A 16971-nucleotide genomic window follows, 5' to 3' on the forward strand; every position below is an offset into this window, starting at 1 on the left:
ATAAAAGGCCTTGGAAGCCAGGCATCGTGGTACATGCGTGCAAACCTAGTACTTGAGAAATAGAGGCAAAGGCCATAAGTTCAAGGTTATCCTCAACTACATAGTGAGTTTGAGGCCAACCTGGGCTACATATGAGAAGTTGGCCATAGTGGCTTACGCCTGTATCAGTACTTGAGAGGTTGAAGCAGGATTGCCAAGAGCTGGAGGCTAGCCTGGGCTACACAGCAGGACCCTGTCTCAAAAGCAAATACAGAAATCTCAAACAACAAAGCAAATTGGTGGCTCCCAAGCTTGGCAAATCACCAGGCCCCACACAGACCTTCCAAATCCAAAGCCAGGGCCTCACACATGCTTTCCCAGCAGATTCTCTCTTTCTCGGGGTCCCCAGGGGTTTCTGAAGAACATGCTGGGATCTGGCTCCTTCAACTCTTCACATCTGCTAAGCACCTACTGCATGCACATCAGGCCTCAGAACCCACTGACAAATTCTTCATCAGCAATTACTCTAGTCTGAGGTCTAGACTGGGACCTCAGGGTCATGATGGTCCCCAGGCCTCCCCAGCTGAGCTACCTCAGTGTTCTTGTCCTCCCTCTGTGCCCCCCACCACGACAATTAGGGTATCCCACCTTATAGCAGTGTCGAAGTTTGGGGTCTGAGGCCCAGCCCTGGGGACAGGAGCCAGTGAGGCTGGGTGTGGGGTCTGGCCCAGGCAACTCTGGTGTCACTGGTGTGCCCAGGCTCTGTCGGCAGATGTAGCGAGCCCGGAATGATGTACAGTTCTTCACCTCCCATAGGCCCATGGCACTGCCCGTGGCCAGAGCCACACAGCCCCCACGCCTGTACCCTGAAGAGGAGAGAGAGCTTGTCTCTACAGGGATGAGTTCTGGGGGGGTCAGCACCCAAATGGGGGAAGGCATGAGGCAGAGTTCCATGACTACCTGCTGTGTAGGGAATACTTAGACTTTGTGAGCCATCTCATTATGTACCCCATTAGGTTACAGAAAGGTTAAGAATGATACTGAAGCTGGGTGTAGTGGTACGTGCACTTAAAATCCCAGTACTCAGGGGGCTGAGGCAGGAGGATTGCTGCAGGGCTAGCCTGAGCTACATAGTGAGACCCTTTCTCTAAAAAAAGACAACGAATGTGAAATTTGTACAGATATCAAGTATCTGTGTTGTGTGCACATTACATATGTGATCCCTTTCCATGGGTTAAATACATAGATTTAAGCCTCACACAACTCTAAAGGAATGCACCATCATCCCCATTTGAACTGAGGCTCAGAGGAAGCTCAGCCTGCAAACGGCTGTGCCAAGGGTCTGAGCAGGCCTGTAGGCTCCAGGGCGAGCCCGTCACACGGCACAACGGAACAGCATACTGGGAAGGCCTTAGGTCCTGACACAGCTTCTACCACAGCCCCTGCTTCAAGTCAGTCAAACGGGGTTAACGGCTCACCGGGCTGGTCTCGGTTCCAATGGGTGTACATGACTTCGTCCCCACTGAGCCAGCGGAAGGAGCCTGTGCTGTTGAGGTCTTGCAGGGCCGTCCAGAAGTACTCGCCTTCCCAGTTATAGATGAGGCTGCTGACGAAGGCCTGCTCGAATCTTCAGAAACAAGCCAGTCAAGGCCAGTCACTTACTAGTAGCTTCCCTCAAGTCCTGGACCACAGGCCAGACACCCCAGCCCAGAAACTCAAGTGCTATGCATGGCCAGTAACGTGCCCTGGAAAATGGGGGTGCCTGAGGGCTCACAGAGTAACCAGGCTCCCTCTATTGCCCACATTTTTATTTCTTGGGCATCCAGTCCACACCTGTCCCCACCCCTCTAATACTGTGCCTGAGGTCACTTAACTACACAACTCTTTCTTGTAACAAGAGATCATAAAGACCCTGAAGCACACTGAGGCTCAAAGGACTCTGGGTCCCTCTGGGCAGGCTACCAGGATATCATCCCATTAGGCAAGGTCACGGGAGAGGGTTGGCCAGGACTTCTGTCTGCCCTCTATACCTGTTGGTGATGGTGACCAGCTGAGAGCCATGGTCAGTACACAGCCGCCGGGCATCACTGTAGGTCACTTGGCCCTCTCCCAGCCAGTAGCAGGATGGGCTATGCCATGTCCAACCCTGGCTCAAGAGAGAGGAAAGACGAGGGGTGTCTGTGGGAGGAAGGCTCCACCCTTACCTGCCCATGCTTGAGCAGGAGTGACATCAGGATACCGCTGGATGTGTGCAGGATCCAGGGGACTAACTGGCTCCAGAGACCAGTGCCTATATAGTACGAGCTGCACCTGGTCACTCTCAGCTCTCCCTACCAACAACGGTTGGACCAGGGTGGTGGCGCTGCTCCAGGTAGCTGACTGACCTGCCTGAGGTCTGACTCTGAGAAATAAGCAGTTTTTAAACCAAGAAATACAGGAGCTGGGTGTATACCATAGCTCAGTGGTAAGAACACATTGCTAGCATGTGTGGGGCCTTGGGCTCAGTCCTCAGTACTGAAAACAAAAACAGAAGCAGTCAGGGGTTGAGGAGGTGGCTTAGTTGGTAAAGGGCTTTACTATGCAAGCACGTGGACCTGAGTTCAGATCCCCAGAACTCATGTATAAAAAAAAAAACAAAAAACAAACAAACAAACAAAAAACCAGGTGTGGTGGCCCGTGCTTTTAATCTCAGCTTGGAGGAGGAGGAAGCAGGCAGATTCTTGAGGGTCTGCTGGTCAGCCAACCTAACCTCCTGGGGAGCCCCAGTCTCCTGAGGTTGACCTTTGTCCCCAACATGAGCACAAATGCACATGTACGTACATACACACATAAGCATCTACCATGTGCACACACACTCATAAAAAGAAATACATAAAAATAACCAGGGGCTGGCAAAGATGGCTCAAAGGGTAGAGGCCTTTGCTAGAAGGACCTGAGTTCAATCCACAGACCTCACAGTGGAAGGAGAAAATTGATCCCAAAAGTCGTCCTCTGGCCTCTACATACACACTATGACATGTGCACGTCACACACTTATGATAGACACAAACATAGTAATGAGAAATAAAACTACTAAAAGTCAGTATTGATGGAAAAGAGCAGCCGGCTTGGACACCAGGGCTGGAAAGCTATGCTGAGACGGCAGGATAAAGAGGGGGCTGAGTGGTCCTCAGGGGTCTGCAGAGTGGAGTCTGGTAGGATGTGCCTGGGCTGGGAGGGAGGGAGGGAGGCAGAGGCAGACCCTCATCAAAGAGAGAAGCGACCGCCTCAGGTGCAGTGGCAGCAACAGTAGTGGCAGGAGTCAGGACAGAGGTCATGGGTCGGGGAGGCACCCAGATGCCAAGCAGGGCTTAGGCAAAGACCCCTGGCTATCCAAGCATCCCCCTGGACACAGTATCCACACACATACATGGCCTCCAGTCGCCTACTCCAGGCACTCACACCAGGACAGCGCCACACCCTGAGCTCACTGACCCCCCACCCCACCCCACCCCCACCCCCGCCCCGGACTAGACTCCTCAGCTGGGTCTCTGGCAGCCTTCTTCCCGACTCCTGCAGCAAGTGTGATCATCAATCATGCCTTTGAGGGAGAGCTCAGCTGGGGCTAGGCTTGGGGAAGGAGCTTAACCTAAAGGAAAACACCTAGGAATGAAACCTGAGGCAAGGAGCCGCTGAACACAGGGCCACAGAGGCTGCCTTATGAGCAGCCTCCCTACACGTCACTCCGCTCACCCCCCTGCCGTACTGTGATGGCGACAAGGTCGGGGAGGCCCATCACCCACTTACCCTCCTTCACAACTCACAGACCCCCTCCTCTCCCCCAAACTCTCCTGGACCCCAGTGAACTAAACGATAAAAAGAGAGAAGGCCATTCCCACCAAGTGGCCTCTCTCCTCCAGAGGAGACAGCCAAACACACTGTTGTCAGACTGAGGCAGAGAAGAGAGAGGAGCCTGGGGTGCACAGAGCCGGCCCCTGCACAGCCTACTCCTACCATGACTAGAACAGGCTCCTTGCACTTGGCTGTTGTAGAACGTAGCTTCCTTATGGAGAGAGATTCAGAGGTAGGGTGGGGCCTTCTGCTTCCCCCCATATAGCTCCCCCGACCCCCTGCCCCTCAATATCGCTCCTTCAGGAAGGGGCATTTAGGAAACTAGAGGACAGGAGGATGCTGGGAAAGGCTGCAGGGTTCCCTCCGTCTCTCCCCGTCCACCCTGGGAGCCCCTTGGAGCCCCTGGCTGACCCCACCTTGGGCAGTTCCAAAAACACCCTCACCTTCCTGCATCCGTGGTCCTCCTCAGCAGCACCCTGGCTTAGCCGGCCCGCCTTCTTGCAGATGGATGGCAAGGACTGGTTACAGGGACTGTCATTCCAGCGTCCTTCCTAGGGCACGTGATAGGGGAGACTCACTCCAAATCTCTCCCTCCCTACCAATCATCCTGCCAGCCCTGTCCTGGACAGCTCACTGTGTGATTCCTGGCCAACGAGCTTCATTTCTCTGTGTCCCAGGCTGTTCAGTGGAGGGAGCAGAGCTGGCTCACAAGTAGATGAAAGAACAAGTTGTTGAGGGGCTGGAGAGATGGCTCAGTGGTTAAGAGCACTGGCTGCTCTTCCAGAGGACCCGAGTTCAATTCCCAGCACATACAAGATGGCTCATAACCATCTGTAACTCCTGTTCCAGATGGATCCAGCGCTGTCTTCTGACCTCCACAGGTACAAGGCATGAAGGTGGAATGCAGGCATGCATGCAGACAAAACACCCATGTGGTGATACTTTATCTGTGCATCCCAATAAAGTTTATCTGAGGGTCAGAGGAAAAAGCCAGCCACTATAGTAAACACAGAGGTCAGGCAATGGTAGCACATGCCTTTAATCCTATCACTGGGAAGGCAGAGATCCTTCTTGATCTGGGAACAGAGCCAGGCGTGGTGGTACATACCTTTAATCCCAGCACTAACCATACAGACAGGAAGTGACAAAGCTGGGCAGTAAGAGGAAGTGATATAGCTGGGCAGAGAGAGGAAATGAGATAGCAGAACAGAAAGGCATACAGGCGTGGGTATATAGGAAGTAGGTCTCTTTTGCTGAGGGTCTCCAAGTGGTGAGAACGTGGCTGGCTTCTTTCTGCTTTTCTGATCTCTTGGTTTTAACCCCAATATCTGGCTCCATTTTTTTTTTTAATTAATAAGACCATTTAGCAATTCGTCTACACACCCATACTTGTAAAAATAAACTTAAAACAAAAGTTATCGAATACTTCTGAACTGTTTCCGAAATTCTCCCTCTAATTACTTTGGATTGTGGGTAGTCTTAGGTAAATGAACTGTGAAAACTAAGTACGTGGGTGTTGTTTTTAAACTAAATCACAACCTTAAGATTTTACCAATAAAGACTTGGGGGTCAGAGCTAGCTCAGAGAGACTGAGAAGCAACCAGCTGACCTTCCTCCTCAGCCGACTTCCCAGAAAAGAGAGTTTCTCTTCTGCTGCCTCAAACCAAAAAAGCCTGCCAAACTCAAAGTCCCTCCCTACTACTTCCTGTGCATTTCTCTATCTGTTTTCTTGATTCCTTCATACTCTCTATAGCCACTTCCTGTCAACTAGTTGCTGGCTCTGCCTCTTGACCCAAGGTTGATTTTATTTAATTAGCACAATCTTGGGGTTCATACTGTAATCAAATACCCCGCCACACATGGGTCTTACCCTTGGGACTACTGAAGAACTGGGTAGGGTAAAGGGCTGGTGTGCCCAGACCTGAATCTCAGGTGGTAAAGAAGAACACCTGAGCTTTCCTCAGTATCCCCAGCCTCCTAGTCAGCACTGAGTCTGCTCCACTCTGACAACATGGCAACTATGCATCCCAGCACTCAGGAGATGCCTGGCTCAGAAGAGACGCTCACCAAATAATTTAAATTTTTAAATAGAATCCCTTGATGCAAATGAATCGGCTGCTTAGCTCCACAGCTGCATCTGATATCAGGAGACGTAATCTATGCTCAGGGCTCAGGCTCTTTGTCAAAATCCTGCCTCAATTCCTTCTCCTATCCACCCTGAGTCTGAATCCAGGCATGGCAAACAGCCATCACCCCATGATTTCTTGAGGAGACAGAACCCTGAGCCGAGGAGGGTCCTGGAGGGCAAGGGCTGGCAGAGAATGTCCTTGCTTGCCCAGCCTCACCATTGTGTAGGTTCTGGTGCCACCTGCCAGTAGGGAGGAACAGCTGGCAGAGACCAAGAACGGGCCTGCCAGTTTGCCTAAGGCTTCTGGAGAATTCTCTCTTCCAACCCTGCCGGTAACTTAGCTATGGAGGTGAAGGTGGGATTCAAACCCTGCCAGCCACTCTTGTGGCAGGAAGGGGCTTGGTACCCACAGGAGGTAACAGCAGGACACCTGTTTTTCAGCCAGGGGAAGGGCAACTGGAACATGGGGGGCGGGTGCTAGGGTGCTATTATGAGAAAGGAGAGTCTCACCGGCCCCCAGATGGTGACACAGTCCTCCAGGCTGTCACGGAAATTGTTGGGCTCAAAGGGGTGCCAGTGGGTGAAGCTCACGAGACTCCCATCAGACCACTCAAAATTCATCTGCAGTTTCAAATCATTGAGGCCAATCCACAGCTCCTCCACCTCTGAGGTACAGCAGGGGAGGAGAGGAAGAGAGAGAAGACATTGAAGTCAGCCTCAGACCAGCAATGAAGGAAAGAATATTCTTTGAGTTTCCTGGGAAGGAAGGGATTAGACATACAGCCCCCCCCCCCCCCCCCCCCCCCCCCGCCCTCCACCCAGCGCAGTGGCCAGGCAGCCCCTCACCTTGCTTGATCTGTTTGGTGATGAACTCCAGCTCAGCCATACTGTGGATGCTAAGCAGGTCACCCCCACCCCGTAGACACGCCCTCTTGGACTCTTGCCAACTGCGCTTCTCAGCTTGCAGGCGGTAGCAGTGGCCCTGGAACGGCTGCCAGCTGGGGTCACACTCCACCTTGACATTGGTCCACCTGTCTATGGAGAGAGGCACATGGATGTGCTCAGACAGAACCCAATGGGTGTCACACACACACCCTCCCCAACTCCCCAACCTGTCTCACATCTGCCTTCCCCATGACAATAACCTTAAGATACTTAAAACAAAAAAATGCCCCATGGCTGCTGGGGGCCTAGGGGCAGAAACCCAGTGATAGCAGAGTCCACACAGGACAGGCCCTCTCTGGCCGAGATGGGCAGGTGATGGGACACACTTGCTTCCTAAACCAGTATCGCCTGCAAATAGGGTTGCCAGCTAAGAGAATCCAACTTATCTCAAAGCCCCTTTGCTATTAAATGGAACCTCCAACAAATAACATTCACAGAGCACCCCCTCTCTGGTGGCCTGGGTAGTCTTGGGTAAAAGAAATGTGGGAAGCCTTGAGTGAGTAAGGGGGCCCTGTGTGACCAGAGGTGGGATGAGCAGTCAGGAATATCACAGGGCACATCAAGTCTGGCAGATCGATCACACCCCTTCGCTAGGACCCCTCGCCAGCTCCTCCCCTCTCCATACCTCCTCTTGCTTCTGAAGGCCCTCTCCTGCACCCACAGAGGTGCCTTTTGGGTTTGTCCGCTAGGGAATGGGGTCTGAGGGCAGCTGAGGCAAACAAGTCCTCACTTGGGTCTTGGCAAAAGAAAACAAAATTTCATCCAACCACCCACAAAGTCAGGCTCAGGCAGGATTCTGTCTAAGGCAAGAGAGAGGATGTGGGCCCATCCTGTGCATTGCTCCAGATTAGAATTCTAATACCAGCTCCATCTTGGTCAACTTTGGGGTGCTCCCACCATATTTCTTGCTAGAGACTCCTCAAAGTGGGTGGGCTCAGAAAGGGAACAGCCCTGCTCTGTGGCACAGGAGATGTCAATCATCTTTTGTTAGCCAATGGGTTAAGACTCCAGGCTGCAGCCCAGAATAGATTTTAGTAGCTATTCATATCCCAGGGGTCTGAGGGAAGGAAGGGTCCTCTGGAAATATGACCCCTGCTTTGGAAATGACATGTCCTTCATAATGAGACTGGCCAGAACACAGAACTCATCTTATTGCTTAGATTAGGCTTCCTGCAAACAGCTGGGGACTGAATGGGGACAGGAGAGGCAAATCCAAGCCACAGACAGGTTTTCAGATCCCAGTGGCTAATCAGGGCTCCCCACATGAGCCATAGGGAAAGATGGCTCACAGAGCCCTCTCCCTCTCCCTCTCTGTGGAGGTTTCCATGGATATACTATATTTTCTTTGTCAAAATCCCTACTTTAGCAACCCACAGCTACACAAACTGAACAACATAACCCCTCCAGCTTTACAATGGCAAGTGCCAGCCACAGAGACACTCCACAGGCCAGGCCAGGGCTCCAGCTTTACCATAACTTTGCAAGAGGGAATGCATCCATTCCCAATTTGCAAGTGAGGATTCTACATCTCAGAGACCCGGCTGCATGTCCAAGGTCATATGCCAGAGGGGGACAGTCCCCAAAGCAGGCCCCGCCCATCACCCCACACTCCATCTCTCCCAGGAGGCCTCCAGATTTATCTCTTTGAATCATACCTTCAAGTGAGACACTCCCTGGCTTAAAAGCCCACAGAAGCTTCCCAAGGGCCACCCAGCCCCACTCAGACTTCGGAGACCGGCTGCAACCTGCCTTTCTGAGCTCAAGTCGAATGAACGCCCTGCTTCAGAATCACCCGGGGGAGCGGGGTGTCTTGTTAAATGCAGGTTCTGATTCAGTTAATCTGGGGTGGGGCCCCCTCACCGGCATTGCTAACAGGCTTTTTCTGATGCTGCTGGGCGAGTGTCGGGTTCCCTCTAAAGTACAGGGCTCCACCTCTCAGCACTGCAGGCATCCACACCTCCCACAGGCAGCTCCCGCTGCCAGAATCGGCCCCCTCCCACACCTCTCTGCCTTCATGTGTGTGTGTGTGTGTGTGTGTGTGTATGTGTATGTGTGTGTGTGTGTGTGTGTGTGTGTGTGTGCAGGTGCACGTGTGTGTATGTGGGGGTCAGAAGACAACCTTGAGTTTTCCTTCTTAGGTGGCATCCATCTTTTTTTTTTTTTTTTTTTTTTGGTTTTTTTCGAGACAGGGTTTCTCTGTGTAGCTTTGCACCTTTTCCTGGAACTCACTTGGTAGCCCAGGCTGGCCTCGAACTCACAGAGATCCGCCTGGCTCTGCCTCCCGAGTGCTGGGATTAAAGGCGTGCGCCACCACCGCCCGGCTTTTTTTTTTTTTTTTTTAAAGTCTCCTGCTGACCTGGAACTTAACAGGTAGGCTAGCCTGGAGGCCAGTGAGCCACAGGGCCCTCTTGTCTCCCCAGCACTGGGATTACAGATGCACCCCACCACACCTGGCTTTTTATTTTAATATGGGTGCTTTGGATTGAGCTCAGGTCTTCAACTGGGCTATCGACCCCAGCCCTCCTTCTGCCTTTTAAACTATCAACCTGAAAATCTCAAATCCAGCATCACATCCATGAAAACCCTCAACTCCCAGAAGCTCAATCGCTCCCCCCCTCTCACATTCATTTCATATTTTCTTGGCCCACAGCTCACCGTATTCTAACTAAGTATTAAGATGCCCGTGACCTCCGGCAGACTGTGGTCTCCACGGGCCTAGTGAATACCACCAGCCTTTAACACAGTTCCCAACAAAATGTTCGCCCAATGAATTAATGGCACATTTTCCAGGCTTGCTGAATAATCAATAGAGAGTCCGAGTCACTTGAGTCTGTAGGGAACAGGAAAGGCTGAGCTGGGCTGTGGCCCTGACGGCCTTGGCCTCCTGTGACCTGGCTCACCTGGCTGGCTGGGCTCGGCTGTGGCATTGGGCTTCTTCTTGCAAACATAGGGCAGGGCGATGCTGCAGTCATAATTCTGCCAGCCACCTGAGGACTCGGTCCGGATCACTCCACAATTCTCCTCTCCTGGGTTGTCCGGCTGATCTGTGGGACAGGCAGGGTGCCAGCACCCCGGGAGAGGGAAGCTCATACTGTGTGCGCCCTTTTCCGGGCTCCCTGCCTCCTTTCCCTCCCTGGGATGTCTGCATTAGCAGAGAAGCCCAGCCCTCCACACAGCTTTGTCCATCCCACCCCTGGGTCACCCCGCTTTCTAGCCTGGGCTCATGCCGTCCTAACCCCCTAACCAGCAATGTATACTTCAGCCCTACCTCCCCGGCGAGGCCCTGGGTACACAGCCGCAGCTGTGTGTGTCTAAAAGCGGTGAAGAGAGACTGCGGTTGGGTCCAAGCCCTGGGCTAGGCCAGGACTCAACTGACTGAGCAGGGTGTCTTGCTGGCGGTTCCCACTTCACACCAAGGCACTGGGGCACATTCCAGGAGGGGCCGGAAAACCGGGCTTCCCACCTCTAGCGCAGGGTAGAAGGAAGCCAAGCATCCGCGGGGTCCCCATGTCTCACCATTCTCCCAGTTGAGGTACTTGAGGGGTGAGTTGTCCGACCATTGCCAGCCTCCACTGGTGTCCAGGTCGTTAAGGCCAATCCACAGTGTAGAGCTGTAGCCCGTGAGGAGTCCTGGTAGAAAAAGTGGACCCTGAGGAAGGGGAATCTGGTCCTCTGCCCTACCTCTCTCTCTTCACGTGCCCCTCCCGGAGTACAGGGTTCTGCCTGGTGATGGCGGGGAGAGGCTGATCTCAGATTGCTGGTGTCCCCCACCCCCAGCACCGGTCAGACTTAAGTCGAGAGGCTGAGCCACAGGGGGGCTGCCCTCCACCTCACCGTTGATGTAGGTCTGCTCATGGATCTCCGTGATGCTCAGCAGGTCCGCACCCTGCTGCTCGCAGCTGGCCCAGGCCTCCCTCCAGGACAGCGTGGATTGGAAGTTAAATTGGTAGCAGCTGTCTGTCAGCTGGTCTTTGTCCCAGAACGTCTCACAATCGTTACCTGCCACCACCACAGATGGACCACAGGTCCTTCCCCAACTCCCATACAGGCTGCACCACAGAAGGACTTCCGTTCTTCAGCCCTGAGTCTGTCCCCCCACCCCCACCTCCGCTCCCTGTTCCTCATCACTGGCCTCCCTCCAGGGCTCTCCCACTCCGTCTGCTTCTCACTCTTGATGGGGCAGAATCCCCAGCGCTCATCTTTGCCATAGTCCTGGGTAGTGGCACACCACAGATGCCCATCTTCCCGGCCAGTGCTGGTGCAGCCGTGGAACCACTGATTGTCGTATTTGAAGGGGATGGTACATGGCTTCCCGTGGGAGTTTCCCTGGATGGTGTAGACCTCTATAGGGGAAGAGAGTCATGCCTTGGTGCCCAGACCCCCACAGGCTGCCTGCCCCCCTCCTGCCCCCCCCCACACACACCAAGGGAAAATCCACTATAACTCAGGAGACTGGGAATATAGGAGTGAGCAGAGCCTGAAGAGTCGGGTTGAGAGGTAACGGCACTGGACAATGGCTTTAAAGAGAGAACCAACTCTTGTTATTGGGACAGCCTAGAAACACGGGACAGGCCTACTGCACACCCCCATTAGGTGAGAAAAGGGCTTCCCAACCCCTCCAATGCCTTTCCAGTGGCACAGAGGGCTGAGCCAGCCAACCAAGGCTCCCGGCTGCCCCTAAACGCTCTATCTTGGAACACAAGTGTCCTTCCGGGAAAGCATTCCAAAAAACGGATCTGTCACAAGATCTTGAGTGACTAAGGTCCCCATTAGCCACCTGCAAAACCTGTGTGGTGTCGTCATGGGGGTCTCTCTGTCGAGTGAACGTGGGGGAGGGTCATTTAACTTTAGGGTATTCATTTTTGAAGTCTTATAAGCAGTATTAATCTTGAATTATTTTAATATACTGTCAGGATTTTTTAAAAATTGATTGCATTTTATCGGGGGAGGGGGAAAACACACACAATATATAAAAGTCAGAGGACAACTTATGGGAGTTGTGGGTCCCAGGGACTGGTGACAGGTGTGCACCCACGGAGCCGTCTCACCAGCCCCAACGTCATGTTCCTATTGTCTTTATAACTAATGCAGCTTAGGAGCGGCTCTCTTGGCCCCTTCTCCTATCTCCTCTCAGTTCCAAATGCTTGCAGCACCTCTTCCTCCACCCCATAGCCCAGGCTAGCCCCCAATGTCCCGAGTAGCCCAGGCTGGCCTTAGTCCTCCTGCCCCACCCACCGCCCCAGGGCTGGGAGTGTAAACCTGAGCCACGATGCTCGCCTTAAATGCTTCCATGTCTTAATAGTCCGAATTCTCTAAGGCCTTTAGCTGGGCTTAACACACTCCAGGCTCAGCACAATCCTCTTTATAGTGTTAGCCCTTCTCCAGAAAAATCAGATTAGTCTCCGTAGCCGCTTCACTTCCTGTCATGATGCGACTTTCCCCGGGCGTACGGGGAGTCCTTGCCTTGCGTATTCTCCGTCACTTTATGGGATGGTGCAAGTTAATTTTGAAATTTCCATTATTTTTACTTTCTAATCTTTAAATTTGTGTGTGTGTGTGTGAGTGTGCGTGTGTGTGTGTGTGTGTGTGTGTGTGTGTGTGTGTGTGTGTGTGTATTTTATAGGACAACTTCCAGGAGTTATTTCTCTACTTCCACCATGAAGGTTTCAGGCACCTCTACCCCCTGACCCACCTTGTTTGGCCTCAAATTTTTAACTTTATGTGTGCGCAGCTCATGCGAAGGTGTTTACAGATGTGCAAATACGTATTCACGGGCGCATGTGTGCATGTGGAGCTAGATGTCAGCACCAGGTCCCTGGTTGGCTGTCTCCAGGCTCAAGGCCTTTGCACTGTCTCCTCCAGCTGACAATTCACATTTCAGAGGAAAAAGACAAAGTTGCATCTTCAGAAAGGCCCTCCTGGTCTCCTAAGAAACCAGATATCCTCTGTGGACTTTTCTTTCAATGTTTACTTCTGATCTTTGTTTTTGCCATCTGGGTTATCTATAAGCTGTCCACTTTGGGTTTTTCTTTTCTTTCTTTTTTGGGGGGTGGGGTGGGGTAGGGTAGGGGTTGGGGTTTGAGACAGTGTAGCCCTGGCTGTCCTGGAACTCACTCTGTAGACCAGGCTGGCCAGAAGTCCATCTGCCTCAGTCTCCCGAGTGCTGGGATTAAGGGAGTACACCACCACCAACGCCTGTGGTACCTTGGGTTCTACGACAGGGTCTCTCGTTAGCCTGGGGCTTACACAGTCAGCAAGGCCGACTAGCTGGAGCCTCGGGGACCCTCCTGGGTCCGCCTTCCCAGTGCTGGGATTATAAGCGTGTTGCCCGACACCTGGCTTTCTACGCTGACCCTGGGGATTTAACCAGGGTCCTCATACTTAGGTGACAAGCACTTGACTGACTCAGCCATCTCCCCAGCCTCTAATTTTGAATTTTTTTATGATTTATTTACTTTAATTGTACGTACATCAGTGTTCTGCCTGCATGTATGTCCCTGTGAGGGTGTCGGATCTCCTGGAACAACTGAAGCAGTTGCGAGCTGCCATGTGGGTGCTGGGAATTGAACCTGGGTCCTTTGGAAGAGCAGCCAGCTCGCTCGCTCTCTCTCTCTCTCTCTCTCTCTCTCTCTCTCTCTCTCTCTCTCTCTCTTTTTCGAGACAGAGTTTCTCTATATAGTTTTGCTGCCTGTCCTGGATCTCACTTTGTAGACCAGGCTGGCCTCGAACTCACAGAGAGTCACCTGCTTCTGTCTCCCTAGTGCTGGGATTAAAGGCTTAATTTTTAAATTTTTTTTAAGAAAATCAAATTAAGCCCTTTGAAGTTAATTTCCCTAATTATTTGAAACTTCTTCCTATTAAACCTGACTGCCAAGGGTCCACAGCAGGCAAAGGCCTTGCCACCCTGACCCCGTCCCTTTGGCATCTCTTGCCTGCAAGGAGCTCCTCACCATAGTAGGGCCGAGCACACAGGTCCTCTTCAGTGCCATAGATGCTCCACTGGCCGCTGCGGGTCTGGTCACCCCGCTCAAGGGCGCCAGGCTTGGATGCATTGCTAGCACGGGCCCCCAGAAGCAGGGACAACTGGTCCCCTAGTGTACGACAATGCCAGCGGAGACTCAGGGCCTCTCGATCGCATTCATACACGCCCAGGGAAACTGTGGTGTTGGCGACCGGCCAGCCTGTTCCTAGGCACTGCATGGCACCCAGGTTGAAGAGTCGATTCCGGGAGACCCACTTCCAACGCTGGGCTGGGAGACTGGCGTTGCAGACTGAGGTGACTCGGACCTGCACACCCTGGGCCTCCAGACAGCCCTGCATCCCCTGGCTGAAGATGAGGAAGACGTCAGGTTCTGGAAGGAAAGACAGGACAAGAAGTCATCATACCTTGGCCTTGGTGACTGCTAAGGCCTACAGGCACTGACCATTGCCCAGTATTTGTCTCATGTGTTAAATCACTTGGTCCTCCCCAGTTCAAGGTAGGGTGAGGGGCACAGCTATGCCCCGGTATCCAGAAGTGGCATAGCCCATTCCTGTTTAGTTCCATCTCCACCTGGAAGCAGGATCCCGGCATCTGCCCAACTCTAAAATCAAACCCAACTCTACAGAGCACATCCAGTGCCTCATACACATGTGCCCTTTATCTGTAGCTTCATTTTCTTTAGTGCCAGTTACCTACTGACAACAAATTCCTAAGATATTAAATGGAAAATTCTAGAAATAAATAATTTCTAAGTTTTAAATAACTGTCATTACAGCATTTTTATGATCATCTCATTTCTTTATTGTGGTGGTTGGCCCCCAAAGGGAGTGGCACTATTAGGAGGTGTAGCTTTGTTGGAGTAGGTGTAGCATTGTTAGAGGAAATATGTGACTGTGGGGGTGGGCTTTGAGGTCTCCTATACGCTCAAGCCACACCCTGTTGGGAGTGGTGCAGCCTAGTCTCGGATCAGTGTACAAATGCCTGTCCAACAGGTCTCCGAGAGGCAAAGCCCATGGAAGACAGTCTCTCCCTTGGCAAGGACCAGTGGACCACAGGGCTGAGCAGGACTTTGCTGAATTCATGCAGCTTACGGTCTTTTTTCTCTCTCATTATATTGCTGATTTCTTTGGGCGGTTTTTAGTTTTACTTTGCCAGTCACACATACAACAGTTGTAATTTTCCCTGAAAATTCTGTTCTTTCTCGAATGCTTTCCCCTTAGAATCAGCAGGGGGCTAATGCTTCTCAAATTTCTTCTCTGGAATTACTACGACTCCTAATCCTGGGAACTTTTCTGAGACAACAGAGACAATTTGGTGCATATGAGAAAACAACACTTGGAACATTTACCTTGTCTCAGTTCTGGAAGGGAGAGTAAGGCATGCATACAGAGAACAGGAAAAAAGCCTTAGGAATATACATAGTGCCAACTGTTTAGAGTAAGTTTCCTGGATACCAAGCATATAGAATCAATGGTAGGATCTGGTATGATATAATGGGAAAAAATGTGATGCAAAATATAGGATGGATAGATCCACCTTCACCATACACAGGAGCTTATATTGGTGGAAGAAGTACGGTATAGTGAGATGGGAAAAGAGTGTCTTACCAAAGTCTGCCTTTTACTGAGAGACTGAGACATGGGGCCCTCTTGTAGAAAAGGGAACTGTATAAAAGCATATCTTGCAGACATGAAAGAATTATTTGGGTTTGAATATTGTTGTCCTTAAAGAATTGTACCCATGTTCATCACTTTTTAAACTTTGTAATTATTTGGGTTTGAATATTGTTGTCCTTAAAGAATTGCACCCATGTTCATCACTTTTCAAACTTTGTAATCGCAGGTAGCTGCCAGCTGACATTAGTGTTGCAAGAGCAGGATGTGTCTGGCTTGATACTTAGTTAAGCTGCAAAAATGCTGACCTCTGTGTCTAGAATAAGGTTATGTAGGGGGTGGGAAAGTGTTTGGGGAAAAGGGGGAACAATGTTTTTTTTTTTTAATTACGATGTGTTCCTTAAAATACCATGTATTTCTTGAAAGTCAAAAATAGGAACCAGTGATAAAGCTGTTCATGTAAGCCTCACAAAAAAAAACTCTGTTAAAGTAGAAACAAAGACGGCTCGAACTATTCAGGGGCCACTTGAATGCAATCCACTTGGTGGTCAGATTTCTTCCTTGCACCGACACCCCTTCCCTGTCTCAGGACCTGAACCAGAGCCAAAGCTGAACCCCAGCAACACCCAGTGTCTCAGGCCACTTCCTGTGACCTGCAAGATACAGAACTCTCAGTGCCTTCTCCAGCACCATGTGTGCCTGCATGCTGCTTTGCTGCCCGCCATGACATTAATGGACTAAACCTTTGAATTATAAGCGAGACACTCAAATTAAGTGTTTTTCTTTGTAAGAGTTGCCGTGGTCATGGTATCTCTTCACAGCAATAGAAATCCTAAGACACACCATTAATTTCTTACTATTCCCAATTTATTTATGTCCATGTTTGGTTGTTTTCCAGTCTCAAGGCCTTTGCACTATTTCCTCCACCTAACAATTCACACTTCAGAAGACAAACAAACAAACAAAAAAGGGCCAGTGCCTTTAATCCCAGCACTTGGGAGACAGAGGCAGGCGGATCTCTGTGAGTTTGAGGCCAGCCTGGTCTACAGAGTGAATTCCTGGAAAGGCTCCAAAGCTACAAAGAGAAACCCTGTCTTGAAAAACAAAAAACAAAAAACAAAAACAAAAAAAAAAAAGAGAGAGAGAGAGAAAGAGAAAAAAGAAAAAAAATCAGATTTTCAGAGATCCTCTGTAATCTCCTAATAAACCATAGTTAACCTCTATTTTATGGTTTGATTATAATTTTCCTTGCAAAATTTACTTTTGATTTTTCCCCCTACATCTGAATTATCTGTAAGCCTGATGCCTGCATTATCTGGTCATTTTTATTGTCTACTAGACATTGTGGATAATGTCTACTAATTGTTTTAGAATTCTTTATTTGATGTATATGTGTGTATACCTGAGTGTATGTATGTACACCACATACATGCAGTACTTAAGGATACCAGAAGAGGACACTGGATCCCTTAGAGCTAGAGTTACACGTGGTT

General features: G+C 50.9%; 1 protein-coding gene across 2 annotated transcripts in view; it reads right to left on the reverse strand.

The window, feature by feature from the left end:
* The window catches only part of Mrc2 (mannose receptor C type 2), a 61517-nt gene that overhangs the window by 13837 nt on the left and 30709 nt on the right, over nt 1–16971 (reverse strand). For both annotated transcript variants that reach the window (XM_052757052.1, XM_052757050.1), the window contains exons 2-12: nt 13834–14235; nt 11053–11226; nt 10718–10882; nt 10400–10513; nt 9784–9927; nt 6785–6973; nt 6449–6603; nt 4254–4361; nt 2010–2125; nt 1458–1606; nt 628–845 (exon numbers count right to left, since the gene is read on the reverse strand). In XM_052757052.1, the coding sequence (XP_052613012.1) occupies nt 628–845; nt 1458–1606; nt 2010–2125; nt 4254–4361; nt 6449–6603; nt 6785–6973; nt 9784–9927; nt 10400–10513; nt 10718–10882; nt 11053–11226; nt 13834–14235 (1934 nt within the window). The remainder of the gene's footprint in view (nt 1–627; nt 846–1457; nt 1607–2009; nt 2126–4253; nt 4362–6448; nt 6604–6784; nt 6974–9783; nt 9928–10399; nt 10514–10717; nt 10883–11052; nt 11227–13833; nt 14236–16971) is intronic.

The sequence above is a fragment of the Peromyscus californicus genome, unplaced genomic scaffold, assembly GCF_007827085.1.
Source record: "Peromyscus californicus insignis strain IS unplaced genomic scaffold, ASM782708v3 Scaffold_3__1_contigs__length_106647218, whole genome shotgun sequence".
NCBI lineage: Eukaryota > Metazoa > Chordata > Mammalia > Rodentia > Cricetidae > Peromyscus > Peromyscus californicus.